This window comes from Antechinus flavipes, chromosome 2 (genome assembly GCF_016432865.1).
Source record: "Antechinus flavipes isolate AdamAnt ecotype Samford, QLD, Australia chromosome 2, AdamAnt_v2, whole genome shotgun sequence".
Taxonomy (NCBI): Eukaryota; Metazoa; Chordata; class Mammalia; order Dasyuromorphia; family Dasyuridae; genus Antechinus; species Antechinus flavipes.
This window is the reverse complement of record NC_067399.1, coordinates 275,285,980-275,305,029: the sequence shown is the minus strand read 5'-3', so window position 1 is coordinate 275,305,029 and position 19,050 is coordinate 275,285,980. Positions and strand designations below refer to the sequence as shown.

Here is a 19,050-nt window from a genome sequence, read left to right as displayed (position 1 = left end):
AGGATCATACAGCTAGTGAGTGTTAAGTGTCTGAGACTGGATTTGAACTCTGGTCTTTTTGACTTCAGGGATGGTGCTCTATCCATTGTGCCATCGCAGCTAACTTTTATAAAAATCCATGCATATTATATTATGTGCTAAAAGTGTTTCAGGCCAGTCTAACAGTTTTGCATGAGAGTTTTCATCAGGAAATCACCATTTTGGGTGTAATAATAGGCTCTTTACCTGAAGAAATACCTCTTTGATAACCCAAGGTGATCTGCTTTATATCAGTTACTAAGATTTTCTTAATAAGAGCTAATCAGTTTGGAAAATATACTTCTATTTCACATAAGGGTACCTTATTCATTACAATATTTAATGTTTACTCATGATATAACCACATGTTGGAAGGAAAAATCTTTAAAAGTAAAACTATTGCAAAATATTTTTAGTTTGTGTTACTATTTTTTTGTTTTTATAATGCGACCAACTTAAACCAGTGATTAGAATAGAGTGCAAGATTGCATCAAATCAAGAATTTAATTTAGCTTGGAATAAACTCATTGAATTTGTTCATCACTTAGCAACTCCCTTCTGTGAAATTAGTGTAACTTCAGTGCTAAAAAATAGTTTTAAGATATTTAAGAAAGTATAATATTTTTGGTAGTCATGGCATTTTGAGGAAGCTATTTTTCATAATAGAAAAATAGCATTGAGCTTTTTTTGGATTTGCACTAGTTTTTGATTGTATTTTTGTAGTTACCAGGTAAATTTTTTTTAAATTACCTAGTCTAACTCTTGTGTTAACCAATTTTCATTCTGGTGATATCTGCTAAATTTTGACCTTCAGCAAGAAGATGATTTGAAATGGGTAGAAGAAAATGTACCTTCTTCTGTGACAGATGTGTGAGTATATATGAATTGTGACTTCAAAAAAATTGCTTTTAATAGACAGAATGATTTTGTTGCTTAGTTGACGAACTAGTTAAAATTACAAAATGTTCAAGAGGGATTGATTAAAGAATTAGAAATGATATAAGGAAAAGTTAAAGAATTTGAAATTAAGAAACATAGGTTGATTAGTAATTTAGATTCCAAGTTTCTAATAAAATATTTTTATTTTTTGCCCACAAAAGGAGAAAATGATTTAAATTTAGCAAGAAACATTTCAGATAAAAGAAAACAAATGAAGTTCATATAATATTTTTCCTTAATTTTCTTCTTAAGGAAATATTTCTGTTGAATTAAGAGTAATCTTGCCTAAAATGAAATAATGGAGATGATTTTTTTTTTTTAAGTTCTTTTTTTTTTTTTTTTAAACCAGGCTTCTAAGTGTAATAGATTATTAATGAATATGTAAAATCTTAGTTCTGCTTTTTTCAGTACTCTTCCATTCTATTTCTTATGACATATTTCTTGTTCTGAAAGGCCCCCTGGATTTTTTTGGTACACAGAAGCCCTAGGTAGTTGTAGCAAAATCTTAATTTGCATTCATAATTCCACTTTTTTAGAGCATTATGTTCTCTAACTTTTGATGTCTCTTTTCCTTTACAGAGCACTTCCAGCCCTTCTAGATTCTGATGAGGTCAGTAAACAAACTTTTTAAAGTAAATTCTCTGATCTTATTACATGCAAGAATCATTAAAGAGACTGTTTTGACTTTATTTACCTAATGTCCTTGATAACTGTTATTTAGGAAAGACACATTGAAACAATATCTTTCAAGTGTTTAGGGAAGGTTTTGTTTCCTCTGCACCCCCCTTGCTGCCCAAATATTGATAAATTAGGCAAACAATCTAGATTTTTGTGTAAATTATATATGACCAACTTTCCTATTTATTGATGTTCTCCTGAGATGACTTTCACCCGATGTGTCCAGGAAATACACAAGTAATTTTAATATTAAACTGTATTTAATAGGGAAAATTAAATAGCCACAAAAATAATATAGTGCACCAAAAGCAAATGGGATTTTGAATTGTCTGTGGTTATTCATGCGATTATTGTCTATAGGTAGATCGAGTGACTATACTTTTCTTTATGTTAATTTTTGCAGGCTGGAATTGGATATTCTAGAAATTAGGTCCTTTTTGATTTCTAGGATACTGAAAATCAATTTGCACATGAACTAGATATGTGCAAATTTTTTTTTTTTGTCCTTTTAATAACTATGATAATAGGCAAGTTCCTTGATTTCTCTTTTCCCTAGTTTTGTCATTGGTATAAACAGAGAACAAATAACTTACAGATATGAATCTCAGACCTTCTTCTGGGCTATAGAATCGAGTCTTCCCAAGTTTCTAGTTCTCCTGGCAGCCTCCCATGCTGATATTGCAGTCAGAAATTGTTTCTTTAGCAATACCTACACACCTTTCACAACTGCATGGTCCCCAAAGGCTGGCACCTAGGACATAACCTTTGCTCTAGATGCAGATAAGTTTATATATGGTAGCTTTGGCTTTGCCAGCCTTTCTCATCTTTGTGCTTTTTGTCTGGAATAACTTTACAATACTTGGTAACCATATCTGTTCATTATACAAATACAATTTCATTCAAGTATTAAAATTGTCAATGGAAAATATAGTTAAAACTGCATACTCTCCCCCTTAAATATTGAATGGGTGTGGATAGGTTCTTATGGTGGATATATATTTTAGAATATATAATAAAACATAATATATATGTAATATATATAATATAATGTCATTTTTATATATGACAAAATCCACATATAATATATATATATATTTATGTATGTAATAAATATATATTTATATATAATAATATATAATAAAATGTCAACATGCCTAATCTAAAGAAGAAAAATTTTGAACAAGAAATTGTGGTCCCTCTAATATAAGCCTTTTTTTTTTCTTCCAGGAAAGAATGATCACACACTTTGAAAGATCCAAAATGGAATGAAAAATGGATGGTTTTCAGGGCAGAGCTTGTTAGCATCAGGGAAGAGATCAGCATTTGTGTCAGACTTGTGCTGCTGTTCATTGACTGAAAAAATCAGCACACTTCTGATCTGTGTGTGTGTGTGTGTGTGTGTGTGTGTGTATGTGTGGGGGTGTGTGTGTGGGTATATGGGTGTGTATGAGAGAGAGAGAGAGAGAGGGAGACAGAGAGGCATTACAACCAGGCAAGCATCCCATTGGGAAACAGGTCATAGAATAACAAAATCCTTATAAAAGGTTCTGATTTATAATTCCCCCTCTTCTACTCCAGATTACAACTTGGATATTTAAGCAAACCACAAGTATTGTTGCAGCTATTTAATTAGACTAAAATTTTAACAAAGGGACAATGTCCATAATTTGTAATGCCCAGAAGCAACTGCCTATGATTTTATTTATTTATATTTTTTTCCGGAGAAGTGATGGGGAAAGTTACTAATTATCCTTCAGTTTCCTGGGGAGCAAACATCACACCTTGCAGAGCTAGTTGGGAGACAAAAGGGCCCCTTTGAGTTAGGGAGTCCCCAATGCTATCAGTGATTAAAAGTACCAAAAACCAGAAAGATTTGAAAATGTTAACAGTGGGATTCAGATCATTTTTTAAAAGCAAAATCAAGTGCAATTTTGTTTACAAAATGGTGTATATTAAAGATTTTTTCTATTTCAGATGTAATTTAGAGAGAAAATATTAGCTTAAACTCTTTTGATGTCTGCTGTTGTGACACATCCCATTGCTGGCAATGTGGTGCACATCTGAGAACTTTTAACTACTGCTCTGAAAGCCTCTAAGTGCTGCATTGCTATCTCCTATGCAATGCTTTGTCTGCCCTGGCATTACAGGGATAATAGGTGTTCCCCTGGTACTGCAGCAGGTGTAGAGGCATTTCTTTCACCTGAGAGCATATGAATAAACTTCCTGCTGGAGGGTACTGCAATGTTTCAGAAGAGGACAACTGATTACAAAGGAAGCAGGTCCTTCCAGCTTAGTTGAATATCCCTGTATGGGGTGTAGGATACATTAAGATAAATTTACTGGTGTTGGTTAAGAATGTTTAGAGGCGTCACAAGGGGAGTTGCTGAATTAGAAATCATTTTAAGGACTCCATTTCTGTTCTAACAGTTTTCTCAACTTTTGCCTTCCCAAGTTATGGATTTCTGTTCTAAATACAAAAAGTTCATGCCACTTTTTAATATTAAAAATCTTAAAGTCAAAACATTTCTGATTTTTCTTTTCAAATTTTCTGTTTTTTAATGAACTTTTTGTTTCCAAAGTTCTTATACCCTCTGTTATGGGAGAAAATGTTTCCACATTTTTATTGCTTTGTAGGCTGGAAAACTTTGTTGGTAATAGTATCTACTTAAAAAAATGTCTACCATCCTTTTTGGGTTGTACTTGTTCTTCCAATTACCAGACGTTTCATAAATAGATCTTTTCAAATAACAAGGATATGAAGAGCTAGTTACTTTCACATGTTAGCTGCCTAAATATTTGCCATCAAAAGGGTGGTAGCTGTAATTGTGATGCTTCCTTTTTTGTGCCATAGAATTGAGAAGCACCAACTATGATGTTCCAAGTTTGGGTTTCAAATTGTTCAGGACTGGCAATGAAGTTTATATGGTCAAGTCCATGCCTCAGGGGCTGGTGACTCTTCCCCAGTTGCTGACAATTTTTCTAGATTATTGGAATTTGATGACAGCATGTCATTTGCATAAACATTATGATCAGGAACTACTATCAGACTTTTAGGGTATGTGGGGATGAGACATGGTTCTCTTCCTAGAGCAGTGGCTAGATGGATTATGTCACAGGGTAGAGACTGCAGTGTAACACTAAAACATGTCTGTCATACCAGTGGGTCACTGTAGCTGCAGATCTTCATCCCTTTCCAATCATTGACATGCTCTGATCAGTTAATAATTAACTAAAGATGTAAAACCTTGGTTACATGTGCACATTGCCTGGCACATAGGCGCTTAAATAAATACTTGCTGAATTGAATTAAAAATACATGTTTCTAGTCTAGAATTCTTCCTCTACTCTGAACTTTTAAGAACTTAATATTTTTAAACTTGATTTTCTTTTGGGTGAATATTGACCACATTCAGATTTTTAGGACTAGGACCTTCATAGAAATTTCATTAAAGAGAATGGAATTTGGAGTCATTAAGTTAGCATGTAATACTACAGATAGAAATAGAAGTTACATGTACATTCCCCAAGGTCCAAGGGGGCAAAGCCCTTAAATAGAATTTGCTGATGGACCAAAAAAAAAAAAATTGGCAGAAAATTTTTTCTATTTTTTAAAAAAGGAAACGAATTACTGAAACTCAGTAGAGAAGGTAGAGAATTGGAATCTGCATCTTGAGTGAGGACCCGGGAAGGGAGAGCGAGGTGTCCCCTTTGGTTTTAAGAAGGTCCAGTAATTGAGACCCAATTGGGGGTGGATGAGTATCCCCGCAGCCGCTGGGACAGTTTTCTTGTAAGATTATAGGGATTCTGAGGACAGAGAAAGCCAGCATCAGTTGCCTTCTTTTTCCAGATGGGACTGCTTTTTACCGCAGCACCCCCACTCCAAGCTTGCGGTCATTTCGCACTGTTCCTCTCTTTCCTCTCCCCCTCCTCCCTGTTCCGGGGGATTGGGGAGAATTTCCCACCAAGTTAGAAGTCCACGTTTCGACTTCAACGAATCCACGTGCTCCCATAAGAAATGATGGAACATTACACTTATTTGAATTGTAAACTGTTACTTGATCATTGTTACTATGATCATTTCCTTCAATTTTATTTGAAAAGCTACTCTTCTCAGAAGGGGTCTATGGGCTTTATCAGATTGACGCATTTATGACTCAATGGGTCAAGAAGCTCCGGATTACAGGGTTGCGTCGGAGCAAGTGGGAGGTGACTGGGATTCCAAATTTAGCAGGCGGACACTGGCGGAAGGGGTGGGGCCTCAGCAGCGGAAGGGGCGTGATATCTCCATCGGAGCAGGAAGTTTGTAGCTGTGGCCACCGCCTCCGCCTCTATCCAGGCCGCCGAGGCTGGGGGTTAGTTCCCCCTGCCGCAGACCACTCTTTCGCTGCTTTCCACTGGGCCGCTGCGACGCGGCTGTTCCAGCCGCCATGCATGACGCTTTCGAGCCTGTGCCGATCCTGGAGAAGCTGCCGCTGCAGATCGACTGTCTGGCGGCCTGGGGTGAGAGGAGCGGGACGGGAGTGTGAGTGTGTGAGTGTGTGTGTGTGTGTGTGTGTGTGTGTGTGTGTGTGTGCACGCGCATGTCTGAGCGTGTGCACGGCTGAGGTTGTGTTTGGGGGATGTGACCCCCCCCCGTGGGGAGGGGCAGGTGGGGTTCGCCAAGCGCTTGGGGGTCCAAAACGCATCGTGTGGGGGGCGGGGAAGTCCGTGGGTGATGGAGGGAACTTTCACTTCGCCATGGCTGGCAAAAGCGAAGAGGGATAAGTTCTCTGCCTCTAGCGTCGTTTGGACGTCCTTTGCTTGAGAATGTGGAGTCTGATGGGTCAGCGGACGGAGGAAGTAAGCGGAGCTGTCTTCCATCCGTCAGGCATTTACTAAGCTCTTATTCTGTGTCCCCCACTGGGCCACTGATACAGAGACGAGGGTGCACCACCTGCCCCTGACATTGAGGCGCTTGCAGCCTGACTCTACACTTAGTACGTGCATACCTAAGAGAGACTAGATAGATAGCTTGGGGTAGGAGGGGGTGGTGAAGGATCCCCAAATGCCGGAACAGCAGCCAATCAGTGAACATTTTTAAAGCATTTTTGAAGCTCCGTGCTAAGTACCCGTGTTGTTTGAATTTTTCCTTCTAAATCTAGTCTTTTCTGGAGTGCATTCTTCCCTATTATTTTAGTTTATACTTCTTACCAAAGGCTCCTAATGAATACATTACAACCATCTTTCTTTTTCTGAAGGTAAAGTAATACTTTTTAGTAGAGATTCAGAAAGACATCGTTGAGCTCTTGAGAAAGAGTCAGGGAGAGTTAGACTTAGCCATTTTGTTGTTGTTTTCTTTTTTTTTTAACTGCTTGTAGCTCGAGCTTTCTTTGAAATCGTGGGTGCAATAGCATCATTCCAAATTGTCATGAGATGTAGCCCATAAATATTGCAGTAAGCCATTTGGGATTGACCAATGCAAAGATCTGGACCTGACATCTCAAAATTGACCTGAATGACTAACATGTCTAATTGGGACGGAGTTCCCAAGGAAATGAATGAAAACTATTTAAGGGTTTAGTGTGAGTCAGGTACATGCTAAGTTCTGGAGATACAGATACAAAAATAAAGATAGACTCAGCTCTCTCCATGAGTAAGTTCCTTCTGATGAGGGAGACAAAACACATAGACCAGATACCTAGATTGAAGAATGGCAAATTGAGGTTCCCTTTCAGGAAGAAATGACATTTTATTTGGTCATGGCTAAGCAAGCTAGCCCTTTAACTGGGTGAACTTTGACTTATAGATTTTTAACATTAGAGTCCTTAAAAATGAGTGTCATTTCCCAAATTAGAACTTATAATGCATTGGGAGTAAGTGAAATGATTCCTGGCTGGCAGATATAAAATCATTAGGCAAAAGGATTTACCTATCTCACCTAAGCAAATCTGCTGTAACTACTCCATTTTTCTGAAATCTCTAGTCCATAGGCATACATTCAAAAGTGTACTTTCCTTGAAGTCAGACATCCTTTAAGAAACTGATCCAAATTTTGAGGATCAAGAAAGGGTCCTATATACTATAAAATCTCTTTTAAGCTATAGTCTCTCCCCATTAAACTTAGAATAGACTTAATAAAATGTGTGGTTTGTTTATAAGTGATACATGGTAAATAGGACATAAGAAGTATATATTGCTTTAGAATCTTGACACCTAGGAAGGAAAGTGCTATGCCATAAATTTGTTCCAGTGACTGTCCAGCCCAATTTGTACTCCCTGTAGCCTATTTCACATACACACACCAGTTTTGCCATTGACTTGATAGATAATCTGAATTCAAGTATCTGTATCTTGGATTTTCCAATGGTGCATTTGAAGGACACTTTCTTCTTACAAAATTGTTAGGCAGATTGGCAGTCATGTGAATATTGTACTTTGAAGGAATAGATCACATGAAGCCCATGTGTGAAAAAGAGATATGGTTTACCTTAAGAAATTTCAAATAAAAGATTGAAAGTGATCAGATAGTTTCAGCTCCTGAGGTAAAGTATATACCATTCTAATCTATTCCCTTATTTTATAACTTCTTTGGTCCTTGTTCTAGAAAGTAATTTAGTAGAAATGGAAAACACAATAGTATGCTATAATAACATTATTTTGCTTGCTTATTGCCATTGGAAGCAGTGTTGCTATGACATCAACAACTATGGGAAAGACTGGTAAATTTTATAGACTATTGTTTTTGGGACTTTTGTTATGAAATTTGAAGAGCCATCAAGCCTAAAGATTTGCTTTGCCACTTAACATGCATCTAGAGAATTATACATATTTACTTTTAATCCCCACAGCTATCTTTAAAAATAAATAATCTACTCTCTGGGTGACTTCCTGATCTGGGAACCACCTTGTTAGTGCTAGCTCAGTTTTCGGCTGCTCCTGATTTAGAGGATATTATGAAACTTGATGTTTTTCTTTCTTTTTTTAAATAGATTTTTTAATTTATATCTTTTCTTACATCACATATATTTTCCCCATAGCTATTCTCCTCATCTTTCTGAGAATGTCGTTCTTTATATCATAATTTTTTTAAAGTGGAAGAACAGAAAAATAAAAGTTTAGCATATTGAAAATATATGCATTGTTCTAAAGAGGGAAGGACCTTATCTTTTTTCCTTCTTTAGGGGTATTCTTATTCATTTACTTTGCCACATTTAGTTTCAATTATTCTGCATTGTTGTAGTCATTATGTATCTTATTTTCCTGACTCTGCTTACTTCAGTTTGCATCAGTTCAAAATAAGTCTTTCCATATGTCTCTGTATTCATAATGTTTGTCATAGTCCGTTACATTCATGTGTAACTGTTCCTCTATTGATGTAGATTTGTTTCTACTTCTTTGCTATCACAAAAAATGCTGCTATAAATATTTTGGTGTACTTAGAGCCTTTTTTTTTTTTTTTTTTTTTTTTTTGTCAGTGGCCTTTTTGGGCATGTGCTTAGTTGTGAAGTCTCTGAGTTAACTGGCATGGACATTTTAGCCAGTTTAGTTGCATAATTCCAAACTGCTTCCCACAATGGTTGTACTAATTCACAGCATTACTAATAGTGAGCTAGATAGGTGTTAACCCTGTCAATCCCTCAAATATTGACTATTCTCATCTTTTGTCATCTTGGCAATTTGCAGAATCTGAGATAAAGCATCAGTGTGGTTTTGATTTGTATTTCTTTTACTAGCAGTGATTTGGAGCATTTTTTTCACTTTTAGTGATATTTTACAGAACTATTTTTTCCCTAGGGTGTTGGATCATTTACTGGGCTGTCCCATTGATTCTCACATTATATTTTCAAAAGAAGCTTGAGGCTTCTTTTTTGGTCTTGTTTCTTTTTTTCTCTAAACCATTTTTGAAGTCCCAGGATAGTAGGCAAAATAGACCCAGACTTCAGAAGCATTAACACTATGCCTGGTCAGGTTAGAGCTAACACAGCCTTCAAAGGTGCTTGATGGTGTTACCTGGGAGCTCAGACATACTTGCTAGACGGTGCCCTAGTCAGACTATATATTCAATGTAATATTCAATTCTGGGCACCACATTTTAGGAAGGATACTTAAAAATTGGACCATTTACAGGACCACTACTTATTTGGGGTATCACCAACTATGAGCCATTTTTGTTTTATTCTTTAAACATGAGATCATTTTCCTTGGCAGAAAAAAAGAAACAAAGTGGAATTAAGTAGCTCTTATCTTTTCCCTGTAAGCAGGGGTTCCATTGCCTCTTGATCCTCTTCCATTTCCCAGTGCAGCTTTCAAGAAACCCTGTTTGTTGTCTTTAGCTTTTTTTGTCAAACTCAGCTCCTTCAGAACTTTAGTATTCTCCTGTATATTCCTCTTATAGGACCTGCCTTGTTTTTGAATTCAAGTTGAATTTTTGAATTCATTGGTTAGCTATTCTTGCTTCCATCTTTAAAAATCCAAGATGAGTGATTTGTTCTCTGTGCCTTTCCATCTGTCTATATATAACTCTCCCCTTTTCTTCCTCATTGGGAAGGTGTATTATTCTTGATGCATTTGAGGATTTCATTCTGGAGCTCTGGAGCTCTTAGACTGACTTCCTTGCAGAACTTTTAGTCCATGGGATCCAAATTGGCCTTCCCTGAACCTTTAAAACTTTTTTTTCAGAATCTAGGGGGTTTATTAAACTTCTTGTATTTTTCTTCTATGTCTTTTTTTATAACGGCTTTTTATTTTTTCAATTTTTCAAAATATATGCAAAGATAGTTTTCAACATTCACCCCTGCAAAACCTTGGGTTTCAAACTTTTCTCCCTCCCTTCCCTACTCCCTTCCCCTGGACAGTAAGCAATCCACCATAGGTGCAATTCTTCCAAACTTATCATGCCGCATGCAAAAAATCAGATCAAAAGGGGGTAAAATGAGAAAGGAAAAAAAACACAAGCAAGCAAACAGCAAAAGTGAAAGTACTATGTTATGATCCACATTCAGTCCCCATACTACTCTCTCTGGATGCAGTGGCTCTCTCCATCACAAATCTGTTGGAATTGGCCTGAATCACCTCATTGTTGAAAAGAGCCAAATCCTCAGAATTAATCATCACGTAATCTTCTTGTTGCAGTGTATAATGATCTCCTGGTTTTGTTCATTTCACTTAGCATCAGTTCATGTAAGTCTCTCCAGATCTCTCTGAAATCATCCTGCTGATCGTTTCTTACAGAATAATATTCCATTTCATTCACATACCATAATTTATTCAGCCACTCTTCAACTGATGAGTTTCCACTATCTAGTTCCTTGTCATTACAAAAAGAAGTGGTTTTTTTTGTTGTTGTTTTTTTTTTTTTGCATATGTGGATATTTTTGCACATGTGGATCCTTTTTTCTCATTTATGATCTTTTTGGGATATTGACCCAGTAGAGACATTGCTGGATCAAAAGGTATGCACAGTTCGATAGCCTTTTGAACAAAGCTCCATATTGCTGTCCTGAATGGTTGAATCAGTTCACAACTCCAACAGCAATGCATTAGTGTCCCAATATTCCCACATCCCCTCCAACATTTATCATTATCTTTTCCTATCATCATAGTCAATCTGAAAGGTGTATAGTGATACCTCAGAGTTGTCTAATCAATAGTGATTTAGAGCATTTTTTTTTTCATAAGACTAGAAATGGCATGAAGAAATTTTCATCTGAAAACTGTCTGTTCTTATCCTTTATTAGGTATTTTTGATGGAGTGCTCATTTCCCTTTAAGGCCTTTGTCACTTTCATCCCTGAAACCAATTCCTTTTGGCTGGTGAAAATCAGATCAAAAATAGAAATTCTTTCTTAAAAAATGAAGAGCCTACTTCCCCACCAAAGTATCTGTTGCTTCCAGCACTTAAACCAGATCCTCCTTTTGGTGAGAATTGAATCCATAAGGGAATTTCCACCTTTTGGATAGTGGTTTCGTTCACATTTTTAGAATTTCTGCTTTTGACAGAGAGGGGGAAAATTCTAGCATACATCTGGATAATTGAAATCCTCCATCACTACTGCATGTCATATTTCTGTGCCAGGCTTATTAGCTGTTTTCACTTTCAGTCCTTGTAGGTTAAAATATGATGACATTTTTTGAGCTCCATTGAAGTGTTCTTTATCTTGCTTCTCTTTTCTTTGGTTCTTGGATTTCCATATGTGATTATATCTTTTTTTTTTTTAAATAAATTTTATTTTATTTAATAATAACTTTGTATTGACAGAATCCATGCCAGGATAATTTTTACATGACATTATCCCTTGCAATCACTTATGTTTCGTTTTTTCCCCTCCCATCCTCCTCCCCCCCGATTATATCTTTTTAAAAATATTCTCATGTCACCAAATCTTACTATTAACTATGAGGTCAATTTTGCCTCCTTGTATTAATTTGGCTGTTACTGACCCTTTCTGCATTTATGTTTAAGTATCTGAGGCCATGGGGTTTTATCGCTAGTTCCTTTCTTGTATTTTGTCTCTTGTGAAGTTCTGGATGTATTTATTTTTTCTATAACCTTTAGGGTATCTAGAAGAAAGAGGCAGTGAGGTGTGTGCTGGCTAGAGTGCTGGACTTGAAATAAGAGAGACCTAGCTTCAATTATGGCTTCAAACCCTTACTAGCTCTCTGACCATGGCTTCAGTTTTCTTAGCTGTAAAAAATGAGAATGATAATAGCACATGCCTTTTAGGTGTGTTGTTAGGATCAAATGAGATCATATTTGTAAAGCATGTAGTACAATGCCTGACTCATAGTAGGAGCTTAATAAATGCTTTTCTTCCCCTCTGTAAGTTAGAGTAGGTATAAATAAACTGTTTTCCATCTGTTTTCTTTTCTCTTTTGTTTGTTATTGATACGCTGTGTTTTTATATCACCTTCATTCCCTTCCTCTAACCATTAAGAAATTTACTAATACATCAACGAAATCTGACCACATGTTTAGCAGTGTATACCATTAGTCCCATACCTGTCCAAAAAAGGGAAGGATAGTTGATTTTTTCAGTCTCACTCATCAGTGAAAAGCAAAAGTATGTAACGTTACCTTTTTCTGATGTACTATTTTTCCCTCTGATTATTTCTGAGGAACCCTATTTCTGGAGCCATCCTAGATTCTGATTGTAGTCTTCCACTTTATGTTGACTGGAACCAGACCTCTATCTCACTTCTAAGTCACCATCTCTTATTATATAATGTCTTCATCTATTATAATGTAAGCTTCTTCAGGGCAGAAATTGTGTTTGTATTCCTAGCACAGTGCATGGAAAAATATAGTTAAGTATATACATATCACTTCTAATGTAATTTCATTGCCTTCATGTTTGTAAAGTCAGAGATTTGCAATTTTAACTTATAAGTCTTATTCATTATAGACAGTATTTTAAAAAATAGTTGTAAGCTCAGTGTATTTTTTAAAATATGCAAATGTCATCTAGGGGCATCTAGGTGGCACAGTGGATAGAACACCAGCTCTGAAGTCAGGAGGATCTGAGTTCAAATGTGATCTCAGACACTTAACAAGTTCTACCTATGTGACCCTGGGCAAGTCACTTAACCCCAGTTGCCTCAGCCAAAAAAAAAATGCAAATGCTGTCAGTAAAATTAATTTTTTAATATTTTGTCCCAATAGAATCCTTTAGTAATTCTGTGTTATTTTTAATTTTTATTTAAAAGTCTCAAAAGACACATTGCTTTTCCTTTTAATGTACTATTTCCTTTTAAAATAATTACCTTTACTTTAGATTCTGAGGACATGAACTTAAAAAAATCAAACCAGATTAGGGCCCTCATTAACTTAGCATCAAAAGAAAAATAAATATCAACTCTGTGCAATCCAGCACTCAGCATTTTTCAGTGGTATCAAAAAACAGTTGTGAGAAGGAATTCCTTTCCCATAGAGAGGTCCTTGATTTATTGAATCATCTTTGAAAGATTTGGAGCCAGTATTATGCCTTATAATTCTCTTCTATTTTCCATAAAACCTAGTGCAGTAGGGCTTAGTAAAAATGTATTAGTTTATCAGTGAATGAACACATTCCCAGGATTGAAAGACAAAAACTTTTAAAAGCTATTCTGATTTTTCACCTTTTCCATAGTGCATTTATGTGTTCTTGTGGAGAATATTGAGTCAAGGAAGTAGGAATGTGTGTGTGTGTGTGTGTGTGTGTGTGTGTGTGTGTGTGTGTGTGTGTGTAAGTATCACTGAACTTCATCTCTTTCTTTCCAGAGGAATGGCTTCTTGTGGGAACCAAGCAAGGTCATCTCCTTCTCTATAGAATTCGGAAGGATATTGGTGAGTAGCAAAGGCTTCTGGGAAGTGGTCCTTTCCAGAGCAAAGAAGGTAGCAAGTTCTGAGGCTCAAGTGGCTTCTTTTTAAATCATAGGGTATTATAGACAAGAAGATGACATCCAAAATTTCTTTCAGCTCTAAAACTTGGTGATTTCATGATTCTTAAGTTAGCTCTTTGATAAATTATTTATCCAGGGATGTTTTTGTTCATGATATATGTGGTTTATTCAAAACTTCTAGTAGGAGATTAGGGAAAAGAATGCTGGATTGGGTGTCAGTAGACTTGGGATCTTGTCCTACCCCTCATTAACCACATGTCCTGGGTAACCTTCAACATTGTGAAGATGAAATGGGATAATCCAGGCAATCAGATTACCTGGGCTAAATTCCAGCTCTTCCACTGATTATCTTTGTGATCTTGGGCAAGTCACTTGAGCTTTTTAAGTTTCTATTTGCTCAACTGTACATGAAAATGAGGGGACTTCAGATTCATTCTTAAATGTAAACTCCTGTGTGGATGTATTTGGGAAACATCATTCCCTTGTAAGATGACAAAGCCCTGGGCAGGATACTTGGCTATTCCATTGATGGTGAAACATTTCATTATGTCTCTGAATAAGGACTGGATGGGGTCAAAAACATCCTGTCTTTTCCACTTTACTTTGTGAGTTTGGGCAAGTCACTATTTTTCTGAACCTTTGTCAGTAACAATATAGAATAATGTGTAAATAATTCTGTTGCTAAGCTTTTTCTGTAACTTATCTAAATATCAAATATTCCTCATACCCTTTTCTGATTTTCCATCTTTTCTCTCTGTAGATTTGGTAAGTATGTTTATAATATCCACATGGACATAAGTTTTAAATGGCCAATTTTTGGTAGTTTATGGCATATAAGCCAGGGTATATGTCCTCTTTGGTACCTTTGATAAATTATTTAGTCTCTGTTTATCCCCCAAATAAATGGGAATAGCAATATTAGCCTAACTCAGAGGATTGGTAAGTTGGACATTTAATCAAGAGTTTCTGGCAACTATTCTTTCCCTAGTAACTTTTGGAATAGATCTAGCCCAGCCATTGGTAATGTAGGTCTGGAATCGTGGCCCAGAGATGCTCTTTCTGTTCCAGAGGGCCTTTGTAATACTCACAGGGGTAGTTCAGGGTAGATCAAGGATTGATCTGAAGTATCGGTTTATCTCTAAAGTGGATCCAAGTTCGCTCTGTTTCATAATCCCCAAAACACGATAAGTTCCCTGAGGAATGGGATCAGAGGAACATGGCATTTGAACCCAGATCTTCTCAGACTCTTGACTCAGTGTTCCTTGTATTTTTGTCTTGTTATCTCTTGAATTGCTCTGGGTCTTCTCTTATCAATCTAGAAGTAATAGAACTTTTTCCAGAATTGTATCATATGGGGCTGACAGCAGGTGACAGCAAGCTATCGTTTGGGGAAGGGAAAACGTTGATTTCAGTTTTAACATTCATCTACAACTCTCTACCTCTTCCTACTCCCATTACATTTTGTGCTTTGTCAAGATACCAAGAGAATTCTTATTGTATAAAATAAATAAGCTATTTGTGAAAAGTAAAGTATTTCATTGAAGAAGATATAGTTAAGATATTCTTTTCTTACTGGGGCATATGTCATGCTGGATACAATTTGGAGGATCCAGCAAAGTTGGGCTCTGTCAGATGCTTTGTCTGTAGCACTCAGAAAGAGAGGAAGTGAAACAGGATTTTAGTGATGTGGCCATGATGTTAAATACAAACAGTAATCACAGGTTGCATAGAAAATAGTATGATATCTATATGGAAATTATGAAAAATATTTAACAATAAAAATGTACCCTGCTATTTATATTCTCTGATTTCTAAAGCTGACTTGGGTTGAGCAGTAATCTTATATTTCTGTGGTATATAATGTTTCACTCATTTTTGCAACAGTACCAACAGATGTGGCATCCCTGGAAAGTGGCAGTAAGTTTGGGTGCTTGAAACTGCTTTCACCCTTGGGTTGGAGTTAAGTGTGCTCTGTCCTGTGCTGTGATCCATAGAGTAGTTCTTTGGGCTTTATTTGTCTAGATCCAAAATCTTCCTTGGGATAGGTCCTGCAGCTGGTGCTCTTTTATTTGGTAACTGTGAAAGTCCTTTCCTTTCAGAATTTCTTGCTTAGGCCTTTGTTAGAAAGCCTAAATTCTGTAGGCCTATAAGTGCCTTTCAGCTGAACAGAACTTCTCTGATGGGATCTTGCTCTGCTGTTTAAGGAAAGGGGCTTGAGACTATGTACCATCAAGTTGAAGTTTAAACATTTCAGCCCTTTTGGCAAAGACAAGAAGAAATTTTTAATCTATATCTTATTGACATTTCATACAAAGAAGTTTACAGGGTTTTTTGTTTGTGTTTTGTGGGCAGAGGTTTGGCTAATATATTCCTTCATTAGAACTGTATGCGATTATTTCTTTTACCTAGGTTGCAACAGATTCGAAGTGACTCTAGAAAAATCCAACAAGAACTTCTCCAAAAAGATTCAACAGGTAGGTAATTAGGGAAGCAGTGATGTCAAGAGCTTGAAAGGGGATCGGGCCTTTGCCAGGGCCCCCTTTAATTGTAATCTCTGCTAACTGCTTCAATCTCACCCATTTCTTCCTCATGAAGAGAAACCCTCTGAATACACAGCTCTTAGAGTGAGGTCCTCTTTCACAACAAATTTTGGTACCGTATTAAAAAAACCTATAGATTTGTCCCATAACTTTAAGAAGTGCTTTGAATCTCTTGTCAGTATTGTAACCAAATGAACAACGATGGGCAGGTTTTCAGCATGTTTTGTTTGAGTTAAATGATTTGCACTTTTTTTTTTGTCTTCCAGATCCACGTGGTTTCCCAGTTTAAAATTCTGGTCAGTTTGTTAGGTAAGTGAAGAAAGGATTCTTTTGTATTTAGGGGCTTTCCATTATGTCATATGTCAAGGAGGAAAGATTCAGCCTGGTTAACTCTTTCACTACATTATTAGGTGGAGCTAGTTATATTTTTGGATGCCATAGAGGACCAGCTTTCATCTTGCTCAGGCCCTACTCTCTAAGTCAGGGGTCCTCAAACTTTTTAAATAGGGGGCCAGTTTACTGTCCCTCAGACTGTTGGAGTGCCAGACTATAGTAAAAACAAAAACTTTATTTTGTGGGCCTTTAAATAAAGAAATTTCATAGCCTGGGTGAGGGGGATAATTGTCCTCAACTGCCGCATCTGGCCCGTGGGCCATAGTTTGAGGACCCCTGCTCTAAGTATTGGGGTTAGTAGAGGTCCTATTCTGATAATGATGCTGATCTATCACCTTTACTCTAGTTTTACTCTTCACTGCCTGACAGGTTGGTTGATCAATCAGCTATAGCATGTAAGCTTCTCTCACCCAGACACTAGTTGTGTTTAGCTAGACTTCCACCCTAGGTTATTCACATGATGCTAGATGCTGCTAGAGGAAGGCATGCAGCCATGATGACTAGGTTTACAGTAGATTTGTTTCATCTCACCAGAGCTCTCACTACTCCAAGGCAATCCTTTAATTTTTTAGTTGACTATCATAGTGGAATCCTTAATTGACTCATAGTGATTATTTCAAACCTTTACCTCTAACCTCCTTCATCCTTCCTCTCAGCAAAGAACTTTATTATTTTTTAAATTTTTTTTATTATAGCTTTTTATTTACAAGATACATGCATGGGTAATTTTTCAGCATTGACAATTGCAAAACCTTTTGTTCCAACTTTTCCCCTCCTTCCCCCCACCTCTTCCCCCAGATGGCAGGTTGACTAATACATGTTAAATATGTTGAATAAGTTAAATACAATATATGTATACATGTCCAAACAGTTATTTTGCCGTACAAAAAGAATCAGACTTTGAAATAGTGTACGATTAGCCTGTGAAGGAAATAAAAAATGCAGGTGGACAAAAATAGAGGGATTGGGAATTCTATGTAGTGGTTCATAGTCATCTCCCAGAGTTCTTTCGTTGGATGTAGAAAAAACTTTATTACCTTCTACTTTACTGAAAAAAAAAAAAATAGAGGATATCCATCTTCATCCCCTTCTCTTATCCTCTTTCTGTCCTCAACACTTTCTTTTCATTTACTTCATTCTCTGGTTGCATTTCCGTCCTACCTTTTTAAGAGTTTGCTTCCTTGAACATGGCCTCTCTCTCTTCTTTAGTCTTCTCTTATCCATTTGTTATTTTTCTACTCCAGTTCTGTCCTAGCCCTTATATAACTTTTACTTGCTTTTCTATCTCCTCAATTTGTTGTTCCATAGCTTTTCTTCACTAAAACCAAGCTAATAGAAAGGTGTTTTTTAGAGTATAGATTTCACAGAATCAAAGAATTTGAGAGTTGAAAGGGACTTCAGGGGCTTCCTAGTCAAATTCATACCCGAAAAGCATCATTATAACATATCCACCAAATGTCTGGAGACTTATAAATGGATAGGAGTTCCTCACTTCCCTCCAATGTCTCTTGAGAGACCATTCCACTTTGGGCCCACTCTGCTTGTTAGGAAGATTTTCCTGATGTTGAGCCTAAATTTTCCTCTTTTTAACTTTATCCCCTTTGCTCCTAGTTCTGCCCTCAGGACCAAATAGAACAAGTTTAATTCCTTTTTCACATGACAGGCCTTGAAATAGTTGAAGACCAGTATTATGCTTAGTTCCCTCAGCTGATCATCATAATGAAGTTAATTCAGGACCCTTTACCATCTTGATGACTAATGGACATTCCCCAGCCTAGTTGTCTTTCATATTCCGGATGAGGCCTAAAAAGGGCAGAGTACCTTGGGACTGTCATTTTTATTTCCTAAAAATTGCTTTTCTTAATTTGATGCTATTTAATTTCTGAGCTGCTACACCCCATTGCTAATATTGAGTTTTTAATCCACTAAACCCCAACATTTCTTTTTCAGAAGAGTTGTTTTCTATCCATGTCTCTTTAGACTATATATATATATCTCATTATAACTATATGATAACTAGTTATATAGTTATAAAGTGGATTTCTTAAACCTAAGTGAAATACTTTATTTTTATTCCTATTGGATTTAGATTTAGTCCGATTCACTAGCTGAAAGATCTTTTTGGA

At 36.5% G+C, this 19,050-nt stretch overlaps 2 protein-coding genes across 5 annotated transcripts in view; both read left to right on the top strand.

Annotated features, from left to right (window-relative positions):
• TMEM87A (transmembrane protein 87A) overlaps positions 1-4,156 on the top strand; it is a 39,208-nt gene extending 35,052 nt beyond the window's left edge. For all 3 annotated transcript variants that reach the window (XM_051977146.1, XM_051977145.1, XM_051977147.1), the window contains exons 18-20: positions 833-888; positions 1,537-1,567; positions 2,863-4,156. In XM_051977146.1, the coding sequence (XP_051833106.1) occupies positions 833-888; positions 1,537-1,567; positions 2,863-2,904 (129 nt within the window). In that variant the 3' untranslated portion in view covers positions 2,905-4,156. The remainder of the gene's footprint in view (positions 1-832; positions 889-1,536; positions 1,568-2,862) is intronic.
• Positions 4,157-5,753: 1,597 nt separating this feature from the next.
• Positions 5,754-19,050, top strand: part of VPS39 (VPS39 subunit of HOPS complex) — a 62,437-nt gene continuing 49,140 nt past the window's right edge. Inside the window, exons 1-5 of one of the 2 annotated variants that reach the window (XM_051977143.1) lie at positions 5,754-6,135; positions 13,870-13,935; positions 15,876-15,908; positions 16,401-16,465; positions 16,798-16,840. In XM_051977143.1, coding sequence (XP_051833103.1) covers positions 6,063-6,135; positions 13,870-13,935; positions 15,876-15,908; positions 16,401-16,465; positions 16,798-16,840 — 280 coding nt within the window. In that variant the 5' untranslated portion in view covers positions 5,754-6,062. The remainder of the gene's footprint in view (positions 6,136-13,869; positions 13,936-15,875; positions 15,909-16,400; positions 16,466-16,797; positions 16,841-19,050) is intronic. The other variant, XM_051977144.1, reaches the window with a different exon arrangement.